General features: G+C 39.1%; 1 protein-coding gene across 1 annotated transcript in view; it reads right to left on the bottom strand.

The window, feature by feature from the left end:
- The window catches only part of MGAT5 (alpha-1,6-mannosylglycoprotein 6-beta-N-acetylglucosaminyltransferase), a gene marked incomplete at its 5' end in the record, with an annotated part of 155,300 nt that overhangs the window by 113,527 nt on the left and 28,476 nt on the right, over positions 1–13,297 (bottom strand). Inside the window, 4 exons of the mRNA XM_019629448.1 lie at positions 4,335–4,469; positions 7,738–7,907; positions 11,212–11,373; positions 13,024–13,095. Of these exons, the coding sequence (XP_019484993.1) occupies positions 4,335–4,469; positions 7,738–7,907; positions 11,212–11,373; positions 13,024–13,095 (539 nt within the window). The remainder of the gene's footprint in view (positions 1–4,334; positions 4,470–7,737; positions 7,908–11,211; positions 11,374–13,023; positions 13,096–13,297) is intronic.

The raw sequence follows: 13,297 nt of genomic DNA, 5'->3' as shown, positions 1-13,297 counted from the left end.
GGGGGGGGCATCACACCATCCCATGCGGAAGTCAAACTGGCAACCTTGTTGTTAAGAGCACATGCTCCAAGCAACTGAGCCATCCAGCCACCCGGAGGCAGCTCCTGGCTGCTCAGCTCAAGGTGCTGTGTTCAATCTTAGTTGCGGGAGGGACGCAGCCCACCATCCCATTCAGGAATCGAATCTGCAACCTGTTGTTAGGAGCACGTGCTCTCACCAGCTCAGTAGCAGCTCAGCTCGGGTGCAGCTCACTGGCCCATGTGGGAATTGAACCAGCAACTCTGTTGCTCAGAGCTGGCGCTCTAACCAACTGAGTCACCCGGCCGACACTCCCTTTTCTCTTCTTAATAAAACATTCCTATGTTTTAATGTACAGGCTTCCTTTTAAAATAAGATGCAAAAGGAACTGATGGGAGCCAGTATGTTTTTTTTTTTTTATGAGAAAGATGGCAGTGTTCAGGAAAACAGCAGGGACATAGAGGCAGCTTGCTGCTGGAGGTCACTGCCAGAGAGGGAGGGACGCACACTGACAGGTGGAGCTGGAAAGGTCCAGCTCCTGCCAGAGGAACACAGCTGGGATTCAGGGACGATGGCGCTCAGTGCAGACACAGCAGGGAGAAATAGGCACCTTGTCATAAGGAACCTTTGCCTTGAAGGCTTTGGCTGCTTCCACTTCTCTGCCATCGACTCGAACAGTCTATATTCCTCCTAGCTTTGGCTTGTGATTATTTTTAACTTGGAGTTTTATTGGTGTGATTTTCAATTTGGATAACTAAAACAAACTCTAATGAGTAAAGATGCCTGGTAGTCACCTAACTCTTGAAAGCCTGGGCTTTTATCAAGTACTTAGATGCATGCTACGTGATGGTGGGCATCTTCCCAAAGGAAGGCTATAGAATGAAGGATCCCATGTCTCATATACTTGTAATTCTACATCCTTATACTCGAAGCTTTGATTTAGGAGAATATATATACATATATACATATATACATACATACACACACACACACACACACACACACGTGTTTGTTTTATAACTAGAGGCTGGAGACTGATCTCTATGACAGAGGATGCTTAACACAGTTTTCCTCCTTCAGTAGCTTTCTAGTGTGTTTTGGAATTGTGTTTGTGTTGTTAATATTGATGCCCTTCCTCTAATGCCCTTTGTGTGTCTGGAGCACCAGGAACAGACTGACGACTTAAAAAGATATTTGCCTGGCTGCCCGAGCAGCTGGCCTCCTTCTCACAGGGATCACTGCACCAATGCCAAATGTCTCCTGGAACACTCTCTCTGCTCTAAGCCACACTATTACGAGATGGATGCTCACAACCTCCTTGCCAGGGCCCACTTTCTAATTTGGAGCGTGATGTAAAACATGGTATATTAAAGATTATTTGCATCTCACTTTCCTGTGTGCTCTCAATGCTCAACAAAGGCTGCATATGAAGCAAAATGGGTACGAGTTTTGCAGTACCCAGCAGTATACTAGTTACATGTAGGTATTTAATAAATGTTTAATTGAATTTCCTGGGTCCCTACAAAAATCAGACAGAAATTACAAAAAATCAACATTTTTCCAAGATCAACAGACTGAAGAGTTTCTTCCTAAATAAACAATCAGATGATAACTTTACATTTAATGGAGGTCATACCATCTACTGTTAATAGCCTTGACAATTTCTAATTTTCAAAAGGGAAAGAAATGAGCAAGAAACTTTCAGAGGACCTGCTTGGCCTGCTGATGAAAGCTGAGCTTCACTGCACCACAAAGACATCAGCGCTAAAGCACTAACAGAGCTTCTGCCAGCAAATATCACTAAGGCAGATGATTTGTTAAAGAAAGGAGGCATAAACATCCCACTCTTCCATGAGCCCCCTCTGAGAGAGTGCCTTTCGATCCAACAAGAATCAAATATCAATCAACGGTGACCATTTTAATAATGAAATTGTCCTTTTTAATTGACCTAAACACTACCACTGAGAACATTTTCCCATCCAAACGGCCCTTCTTAATGGCGAGGATATGTAAGTCCAGGGATGCTCGCACTGCCCAGTTCCTTTAGCACATTTGTCAAATGCCTGCCATTTGCAAAGTGTCAGAGCACAACAGTGCTGCCTTTGGTTTTTTGGGGGTTTTTTAATGCTGTAGCTAAAAAGAAAAATAAGAAAAAGAAAAAAATAACTGTTGACTTTCATGGCTTATTAACCAAGAAGAAAGACTGGCATTTCCATGTAACTGAGAACAAATGTGATGGCCCATGATTCATGAAGACTTCAAGAAAACAATAAACCCCAAACCAGGATAAAGCAGAAGGTAGAGTGCTATCCTGGCCCAAACCAAGATTTTAGTTTTGCTTTTGTGAAACTATATCCAAAGGCAATTAAAAGCACACGGTTTCTTCTGAATCAGTCCCTTTCCTTTGCTCATGACGGTTTCACTACCCAGTGAGAAAACTAATTGCTACGAAAAAGAAAATCACCGCAAGGGAAGGGAATTCTACAATAGTGTTTCCCTCTGTGTTTTTGAGAAGATTCTTAGTATTTTCAATTTTCATTTCTTTCAATTCTAAAGGCCTTCCAGTTTGACATCACACTGGAGATTGAAGTCAATAATATTAAACTATAAACTAACCAGAAATAAAGACACCCTAGTTCAGGACATTAGTGATTCATTTATTGGTTAAGTTAAAAGAACATATCAACACATCTGTTTAGTGAACTATCAATAAAATAGAAAACACATGGAGGGGTTTCCAAGTTGTTCTGACAGATTTTCAGTATTCTCATAGCAAGTTGGTTCAAACTGTAGGTCAATACTTACCATCACTGGTACAGCTGGTATTAACATCATGATTTTTACCCAAATTCATGTACCACTGATACTATTAAATAAATATAATGTGTATTTAAACGTATTCACCTTTTGAAATTTATTAGAAACTTTTATAGACCATAAATAAAAGCCAGTATCAACTGTAATAAATGGAAGACAAAAAAGCATATTACTCTTCTTCAGTATGTATTATTAAACTCAAAGCAGATACTTTTGGGGCCGGCCAAGTAGCTCAGTTGGTTGACAGCACGAGCTCTGAGCAACAGGGTTGCTGGTTCGATTCCCACATGGGCCAGTGAGCTGGGTCCAAGCTGAGCTTCCGCTGAGCTGCCAACAGGTGGCAGGATGGCTCGGCTGGTGAGAGCACATGGTCCTAACAACAAGGTTGCTGGTTCGACTCCCGCATGGGATGGGGGGGCTGCGCCCATCCACAACTAAGATTGAACATGGCACCTTGAGCTGAGTGGCCGAGAGCTGCTGACGGGCAGCCGGATGGTGACTGGACTTGAAGCTGAGCTAGCTGCGCCCTCCACAACTAAAATTGAAGGAGAACAACTTGGCTGTTTTCCTTCCCCAATACTGCTCCCCTTCCTCAATTCCCCAATAAAAAAAAAAATCTAAACAAACAAACAAACAAAAAAAAGTAGTTACTTTTGCCTGTTTAAGGCTGAGATTTATGGCTGTTCTCACTGTTAAAAATATACATGCAAGTGTTAAAAGTAGTGCTGGACAGATCACAGCATCAAACTAAGCACCTTTCAGAAAGATTGATAGAAAACAGAAAAATTATCTGCATTATATAATTCAATGTCATTTAGTGTTATGCTGTGTATCATGTAAAATAATTTCAAATGTTAAATCATGGTCCCAAACCCACACCCAGAGACACACTGAGCTCTTCTACTATAGGGTTGTCAGAAAAGTCATGACGCATTTTTGCAATAGAAAAAATATGTCATGACTTTTCCAACAACCCAATAAATAATACAGACTGTGCACAGACTCACACATGTACATGAGCCATACTAAGCATGAGACATGGATTAAAAAGTACAAGACCAACAGTCAGACAAGCTATTCCCAGCTTCCTCTTCCAAGCATGACGAGAATACTGATGGGGGAATGGTGAACAGAAGTGAGTCATTATCTCAAACCTAACAAACACAAGAAATGACACTGTCCATAGTTTATCAAAATCGTTATTTGATTAAACAAATGAGATTGGTGTAGGCAAGCCAAGAGGAATGCTAAGTATTAGGGAAGGCACTTACGGAGCTTCGACACTTGTTTTCTACTCTTAAAAGAAATCAATGAAAATAATGAATAGCCCTTGAAAGTAAAAAGTCGCTGTGGAGAATCTGATTTTCAATTAGGAATGGAAAATGTACTCCACATAGTTCAAAAGGTAATATTTGATAAGCTTTTTCTACCTGCAACCATGTGACCTTGTTAAAAAAAATTAAAACTCCACAAACTTAAGAGTAGCATGCAGCACTTACTGGTAATGTACCCAGGATGGTCCAAGAGTTTTCTTGAATTGAGCGAGTCCTACAATATCAATATAAATGAGCTCAACGATTCTGTCTCCTACAGTTGGGCAGCCAGAACGGTTTCCTACAACCTTCTTCATTATTCTAGAGAAAGGGCAGAAGAGACGGATAAAAGAAAAACAATTTACTTCAGGGTACTACACTGAACAACTTTAATAGGTAAATAAACATCCAAGAATCCTTATCAGACAGAATGGCAAGGTCCTTCCCAATCTACTGCTTATCCAAGTTCTGCCCACCCATCAAGGTCCTGATTCCAACTCTTGCAAAAGGAAATGGTGTACAAACACAGCCTTTGAAATCAAGGAAGATAGAGATCTGAATTTATCTCCACTCTCTAGCAGCTGTGCGATCTTAGACAAGTTACTTAACTTCAGAATCTTTCCTCACCATCAAACAAACAAACAAACAAAAAAACCCACCACCACAAAACCAGATTGGATACTGAGAAGAAAAGACAGCAATCTCTCAGGGATTCTTCAGATGGTATTATAATACCCCAGCCCTTACTGACCTCCTATTTCTGACCTCTTCTATTTCTGGCATCTACAGTATAAACTTAATTTTATAGTGTCTTGTATTGTTTCCTAATTTTTTCTCTTACGTAAAATTGTTCCTTCTGACTAGACCAGGGGTCGGCAAACTTGAGACGGAAGAGCCGCCAGTGGTCAGCAAACTGCGGCTTGTGAGCCGTAGGCTCTGAAGTAAAATTAAAAATGAAAATAAAATGATCATAGTTTCATTTTTAAAGGATATTATTCACATAATGGTGATTATGTAAAAATATATTATGGCTCTTGAATAATTTTTAAATTGTTGTGAGGGACAGAATTGGCTCTTCCAGGAGTCGGCAAACTTTTGAGATGGAACGTACCCAAAGAGCCACATGTGGCTTGCGAGCCACAGTTTGCCAATCCCTGGACTAAACTGTTATTACAGACTGGCACTACCATTTCTTCCACCCTGCCATTCCCCTAAAAGTGGGTCATCACTGAAGCCTTTTGTCCCTGCTCATCACCCACAACAATCCTTCACCAAATTATGGATCGATTCTACTTCTAAGGACAACACTCATATACAGGACTCTGCTCTGTAGCTCCAAACTGCCTCTGTCCCAGGCACCCTGCCCCTCTCCTCTGGTTCCCTATAACCAATTTCTTCCCAAGAATTTGAAGATTTTTTGGTAAAAGGCTAGATAGTAAATACTTTTATCTTTGAAGGCCATACTTTCTCTGTCTCAACTACTCAACTCGCCATTGTAGAATGAAAGCCGTCACAGTTGATACAGGAACAATGGGTATAGCTGTGTTCTCATGAAACCTCATTAACAAAAACTGGCAGGACAAGACCTGGCCCATGAAACCTGAATTTCCTGATTCCTGGTCCACCCTGTATTCAGTGGTTTCCAGACTTGTCTGCACGTTGGAATTACCTGAAGGCACCAAAAGATATGTATGCCTGTACCCTATCCCTAAAGGTTGTGATCTGATTAGTCTGAGATATGGTCTGAGTCTGGGGAATCTAAAAAGTTCCCCAGGTAGTTCTACTGTGCAGGCGTGTTCGGGAACCACTGCTCTACATTGCTTCCACAATTGTTGTGTTAAACAAAACACATCTATCCCTGTCACTTGTGCTTAAAGACCTCTACAGACTTCCTCTCGACCTCCAATCTAAGCCTTTGCCTGATAAGACCTCTAATATGCCTTTCCTGACCTCCCCAAAAGCACCTGTCCCTGGGGTTCCAATAGTATTCCATTTGTAAGCCCACTCATTCATTCATCCACTTATTCATCCTTTCACTCATTGGTTCAGTGAATAGTTATGAGTACCCACTGTGTGCTAGGCACTATTCTAGGTGCTAAAAACACAGTAGGCAGTATTTCCACAGGTTCTGCACTCCCTGTGCTTACATTCTAGCATTCATATCTCAATTAGTACTAATCGCATACTAGTTGTCATTATCAAAAGATTGGCATTTCCTTGACCACATGCTGGTCATCTCTGTCTATCCCATACCAAGAACCAGCCCACAGAGGGCAGGGAGGGAATGACAGTTAACTGTATGAATGCACCCACTTCATAGGTTTTGTACCCAGTGTGTTTTGAAGTAAACAGGAAGGAGGCAACAGAAGGCAGCCTGCCATAGGGACACAGTGGTGATTAAGGGTTCAGACGACCTTAGGTTTATCTATTCATAGATCTGAAAGGAGCAATGCAGTACAGTGGTCAAGAGCACAGGCTTTGAGGTTAGACATAGGGTTCCAGTCCTGGTTTCCCATGGATTTTCCACGTGACCTTAAACAACTCATTTGTGGCTTGAACCACAGTTTTCCCATCTTTAAAATGCAGAAAGCAATAGTACCTATTTCCAGGTTTGTGCTAAGGACAAAATACAATAAAATGTGTAAAATGCTTAATATCTGAGGTACAGTAAGTACTCAACAAATGTTAGTTAATAGTCATCACGGTTGTCATAACTGCTGAAACTGCTGCTGTACTAAAGCCCTTATCAGTTTCACTTAAAGGACGGCTGATATTATCTTACTGATATTGCTTTCATCTCAGCACGGCCACTAAGCAGGTGTGGACCTTGGACCTAATACAAGTGACCTCTCTAGGAGTCAGTATCTTGAACGAAAAAGTAGGGTGGGACATATTTTAACACCCCTTCCACCTCCAGAATATTCATTCAAGGTGTATCTTGTGGAACATTTGACATGTTGCAACATGTTTTGCAAAAGTCTCAGTGGGCAGTTATCCAAAAGGAGTGAAAGGGCTCTATGCATTCCTGCTTAGCCAGCTATGTCAATCTAAAAGAGATTAAGAAAAGGCTAGAGCTAGAAGCGAATCTCAGTGAAATAGAAAACCCAGGTAGAGCTAACAGGCTCAGAGTTGAAAGTTGGCTAATTGAAAAAGGATTGGATCAGGGCTTTCAGGAAACTCATTCTATCTAAATTAAATTATAAACAGGAACCTGCCCTGCTTCAAGATTTAGAAGGCTTGATGTTGAGTAGGGAATGGTATGAATTTCAGCAAGAGACAGGGAATTAGGAAAGTCAATAATGTTTTGTGCAGATGTTGGAAGCACCTGTAATATCAAAGAATAAGCTCCTTAGTTTGAATTTTCTGGCATTCATTTATGCAGCCTCTGGAGCCTGTAGCTACAATGAAAACATATTATCCTTTTCACAGTGTATGTATTTAGCTCCTGAAAATAATCTTCTTATCTCCTGTTTAGTGAATTATCACTTTCATTTTCCTCCGCAAGAAATTACACACTAATAGAGGGCTTTAAGAGTTTACAATTTCTTTTTTGTATTCTGATTTTAAAATTGAAAAGTAATCTCCTTACTCCTTGAGCTCAGCCAGTGAAGCTGAAATCCTAATGTCATGGCCCAGTAAGTACAGAGATGTAATTAAATCACTCCACTGAACTAATTCACCGAGAGGGCCACCACTGAAAGCTGTCTCTGCAATCTTAAATCCAGATTCCTTCGTCAGGAGTCCCAGGTGAACAAGGACCTGAAAAAAAAAAAAAAGAGGCACATACTGATTCCCACTGAAACAAGCATCAACTCCGCAGTAAAACACCAAAAAGCGATCAACCAATTCTACAGTCATGTTTACGTTCTATTGAAACCCCAATGTGGGGTAAATAGTGTTTCTACAAAGTACAAAGAAAGGAAGGAAATGATTTCCCATTGTTGTTTTAGAGAAATAAAGTCATTATTGCCCTCAGCATGGCTAAGCGCATCAGATACGGACTTTTAAAAAGAAGGATATATTTGGAAAGTCAGAATTAAAGGAGGGTAAGCCAGGGAAATAAAATACTTTTTAATAACTTCGGACATTTTCCCATAGCTAAAGTATTTTTACACTTTTAACATGGAAAATTTCAAACATGTACAAAAGCAGAGATGATGAGATAGTCAATTCCAATGTACTCACCATGTAACTTCAATAATTATTAACTCATGACAAATCTTTAATGCACACCACTCATTTTCTCCCAACACCTCTATCTTATCTTGAAGCAAATCCTAGACATCACCTGCTTTCATCTATATTTCAGTTTGTAACTCAACAAGAAACAAACTTTCACTTAAAAAACCATAATATCACTCTCACCCTTAGAATAGCTATTAATTCCTTAATATCATTCAATATCCAGTTAGTGTTTACACTTCCTCAGGTGTCCCTTATTTTTTCAAGTGTAGACGTTTTGAGTCAGAAGTCAAATAAAGTACATAAATTGTAATGGCTTCATATATCTCTTAGCCTTCTATAATCTATAGTAGTTACTGATCATTCTTTTTTTGGGGGGTGGGGGTATGTTTCTAATTTATATGTCTAAGAAAGTGGGTTGTATTTCCAATAGTCTCTCTCATACTCCAGGTTTTGCTGATTGTGTAACAGATTCTTCTGTCCCTTGTATTTATGGTAAATTAGTAATTAGATCTGTATACATGACTCATTCATATTCGGGTTTTTTTGGCAATACTACTTCACAGGTAGTGCTGTGTACTTCCACTGGTTTTGTGATGTTAGCAGCTACTGATGATCACTAAATGCATTAATCCATTAGGGGTGGCAAAAGGGTGCCATTCTATCATTCCTTCTGCATCTATTAGCTGGGATACATCTATAAAGAGAAACTACCCCCCATCAACTATTTGGTTACTCTCAAATGCAGTTTACTTAAAAAAAAAACCAAAAAAAAAACACGTGGTCAATGCTTCGTTTTTCCCATTTATTTACCGATTTAAAAAAAACACACAAACAAACCTAAATTTGTTCTTTTGCATTCTCTAATAATAAGTAATAAGGATTTAAAAATATAGGTATCATTATAAAATCATGGATGTAAGTATATATGATGTGTTTCAATAAACTGCAGTTATTATTCTTATTGATTATCAAGTTGTCTCATCTTGGCTAATGGGAGGCTGTTCAAGTTGGCTTCTAAAGTTCTTTTGACACAATCCCTATAGTCCTCGATAGTTTGTTTGCCTTCTGGTATGACCGGGTGATCCAAGCTCATGCACAACTTCTGTCTCAGACTTTAGCCAACTTTCTAAGAAACTCTTCTTCCATTTATTGAAAATGGAATATCAAGAGCAAAGTCTGGTGCTTAGGGGACTCTAGATTACCACTGTTTGTAGGCCTAGTCAGTGGTCATAGCTAGAAAATTTATCTTTCATTAAGGATAAAACTAATCATTAGTTAACACTGGTTTTTCCAATTCAAACTCGGGATTACAGTATCTTTACATAATATTATCCATCTGACATCTGTTACTTCCTCTCTCCCACACTGATAATCCCACTTTTCAAGGACACTAACATAATTACTCATTTGCTTTATTCCAATACACACAATGGAGTCCAAATGAGAATATCAACACCACCACCTACTACAAGGTAAGTAAAAATTGTTTTATATATTTTTGCAGTATTTTGTCCTTTATCCCATCAGAAATATTCAACTTAATTAAATTTTATTGTACACTTATGTAAAATGATTTCAGTATCAAATCTATGAAGTAAAATATATTCAGAGAAGTGTGGTTTCTATACCTGTTGCCTCTGCGCTATTCCCCCCGCCCCTCCTCATCTGACCTTTGTTTTATTCTGGTAAAATATACATAAAATAAAATTTACCATTTTAAACATTTTTAAATATACAGTTCAGTAGCATTAAGTAAATTCACATCGTTATGCAACCATCATCACCATCCATTTCCTTTTATTTTAAATTTTATGGTTTATCCTTCCATTTAAAAATATATGAGCAAGAAGTGTATATGTGTATTATATATATAATATATAGTTTGTATATATGTATGTACATGTATACATGTAGATATAGATATATCAATTCCCTCTCCCTTTGAAAAATAATGTTCACTATTTTCCAGCTAACTTTTCTTTACCTAATAATATCCTGGAGGTTACGTCATAGGATTATACAGAAATACTGTTTACTTCTCTTTACAGCCCACCTGGGTCTCTGTCCACATACTCTTCCACAGAGGACTGTTTGGTGCCAGGGCATTTGGTCCTATTATCTCATCAACTCAAGAGATCTAAGCAAAACTGACCCATCAAAGTGTGACTTGGGGTTTTGCAAGTGTATCTGTATTTTCTTTTTCCAGGATATCAAATTAGTCAAATTAGGAATACCTAACGCATTTTTAATTTATTTTTAGATATAGTAACAGATCATTTACTTTGCTCAGCTTTTCATTAACAGAACAGTTCATCTAAAGCCACAGCCACTTAGTCTCTAACTAATAGGGTATAAAATCTTCCATGCTCAGGGGTATTCTAGTTCTTCCAAGCATTGAAACAAACTGGTTCAAGTTCAACTTCCAGTATCTCTCTCTCAAGAACGTAAGCAGCAGTACAAACCAAACAGAGAAGCAATGGGACTAACCAGTTGCCCAAACCCCAGGGCTGACAAACACCAAAAGTAGAAAATTGTCATCATGATGTAACAGTAAGTTCTCACAGGTTGTGTACAAGTAAAAAAAAAGCAGGTCAAGTTTCCTAAAACCACTGAGACAGATATATGGTTCAAAGGCAACATCTTACAGGCAGATATTCGGCTTGGCTTCACCCAAGAAGCACGTGTGCTGGTCCTTGCTAAGTAAGATGATTGTAACTGGGGAAAGGAAAACCCAAAAATGGCTGTGCAAGAGGCAGAGCAGGTTCATCCCCAGGGAATATCATTGAGGCATGACATTTCTCTTAATCTTGTTTCCAAGCAAAATCAAATGTTAAAAGAAAACTGGCATCTAACTGAACTGACTTAATTAGAAACTCACTTTCTTCCTTTTTCTCTTTTCAAGATTCTGCTTTTCTGCCAGGGACTTGATTGCCTGGATCCACGCATCAGCCATTCGTCGGATCCGCAATCGCATCCAGCGGAATTCTTCATGCTTTTTCATCATGCTGTAGAGAATATTAAAATCTGTACGAATTTCCGCCTGGAAGCAGAAATTTAATAAAAATGAGAAGAAGATAAAAAGTCAGAAAGTATAATGGTTTTCATGAGGTGACATCTGAAAACTTGAAAGAGGTACTCAATTAAATACAGGGCTTCAAAAGTGGGTCTTGTCTGATGCACAGCTTTACTTTTAAGGTCCCAGGGTTGCAAATTGAAGCAAAGGCCCCTGACAACTGATCTGCTATAAAGGATATCATTTATAAAATTAGAAATTGAGAAAGAAAGCATAGTCATTGCAAAGCCCTGAGCTATGTTAAAATGGATTTTTATTTTTTTTTTAAATAATGAGTAAGCTTCATGTACCCTGAAATTCTCTGCACCTGAATTTACTGGCCACTTCAATCTACTGCAGGGTAGCAGGCTCCAGGAAAGCTGAAGTCAATTCTTAACAGGCTACCTGGTATTGTGTAGGCTGCCAAAAAGCCTCATTCTGTTCATAATAATAATTATGGAGGGAAAATACATGCTTCTTATCCAGTTTTTTCCCAGTCCAAACAAATAAAAGTTCATTATTTTCTAAAGAATTTAAAAGCCAGGAATAACATTTTCCTATCACAACTGAATAACATTTAAAATTCAGGCCAGGATAATTTAAAAGCCAGGAAGAACATTTTTATAAGGTAGCTGGAAATGACCAGTGATTGAAATAACAGAAAAAAATAACACGAATATTTTTCATATAACATCTGAAACTTGCTGAATCCATCTTTCAATGGTCACCATAGTTCATTTTAAACACTCGTCTGATCATGTCCCTCCTTGACTCAACAATTTCCCATGACCTAAGCATGAGTCAGCAAACAATGGGTCTTGGGGAGAATCCTCCTTGGTGCTTGTTTTTGTACATGAACTTTTATTGGAACAAGGCCACACCCATTCATTTACATACTGTCTATGGCAGCCCTCTAAGTTACCAGGTCAGAATTGAGTAGTTGTGACAGGGACCTTAACTGCCTACAAAGATGTAAGTATTTACTACCTGGCCTCTTACAGAAAACATCTACAGATTCCCCAGTCTAGAGACTTAAGCCTTTCACCGTCCCCTACCTACTACCTTTCCAACCTCATCTTCACCCCAGCTCATCTAAACCCTCTTGGCCTTATCCCACTGATTCATGCTCTACCCTACTCCCTGAAAATGCAAAATTCTTGTACATGGAACTTCTCCCTCAAATCAGACACCTTTATCTCCTTGACCCAGTATAAACTCACTCATCATTTTCAATTCAGCTCCAATGTCTTCTTCTCTTTGCCATATCTCCTGAACCCTACAGTCTGAGACTGCCACTTCCTCATTAATTTCTGTGGGTCCGTAATCTGGCACTTACACAGGTATGGTCACTATTTACAACCCCAGCCTTCCTTAGATCACGGAGCACCTCCACATCTGACATAAAGTCTTATTCTTATCAGTAGCCTATTGCTTAGGAACCCTCAGAGGATTGCTCAATATTTATACACAAACTGGATGACTTATTTGGTCACCGAGATTTCTACAGGACTGGGGACGGAAGTTCTTCAGGTTATCACTATTTCAGATTACAACTGGTATTTCCATAAGACTCCACATGTATCAACTGGCATCAGACCCAAATCACAAGTCTAGTAAGAGGTTTCCAAAGTCACTTACCAACGAATTATGATCAGCTTCTTCATAGGGATTTTTTGCTCTCCAAGGTAAATGAGGACACCAATTTTCAACCTGAAAAATATAAATCAGAGGCACTAAGTATGCTGGTTCATCTGCAAATGAATTAATGGATGCACAAAACACTGAGCATAGTTACTGACACACCATGAGCACTATATTTAAATGGGTTATTAATATTATTTGTTGGAGTCCTACACTTTTAGCCAGCAATCCAGGGACAGGTGCCCTCTCAGATGAAACAATAATCACCAAA

This window comes from Hipposideros armiger, unplaced genomic scaffold, assembly GCF_001890085.2.
Source record: "Hipposideros armiger isolate ML-2016 unplaced genomic scaffold, ASM189008v1 scaffold_856, whole genome shotgun sequence".
Taxonomy (NCBI): domain Eukaryota; kingdom Metazoa; phylum Chordata; class Mammalia; order Chiroptera; family Hipposideridae; genus Hipposideros; species Hipposideros armiger.
This window is presented reverse-complemented; position numbering and strand designations above follow the sequence as displayed.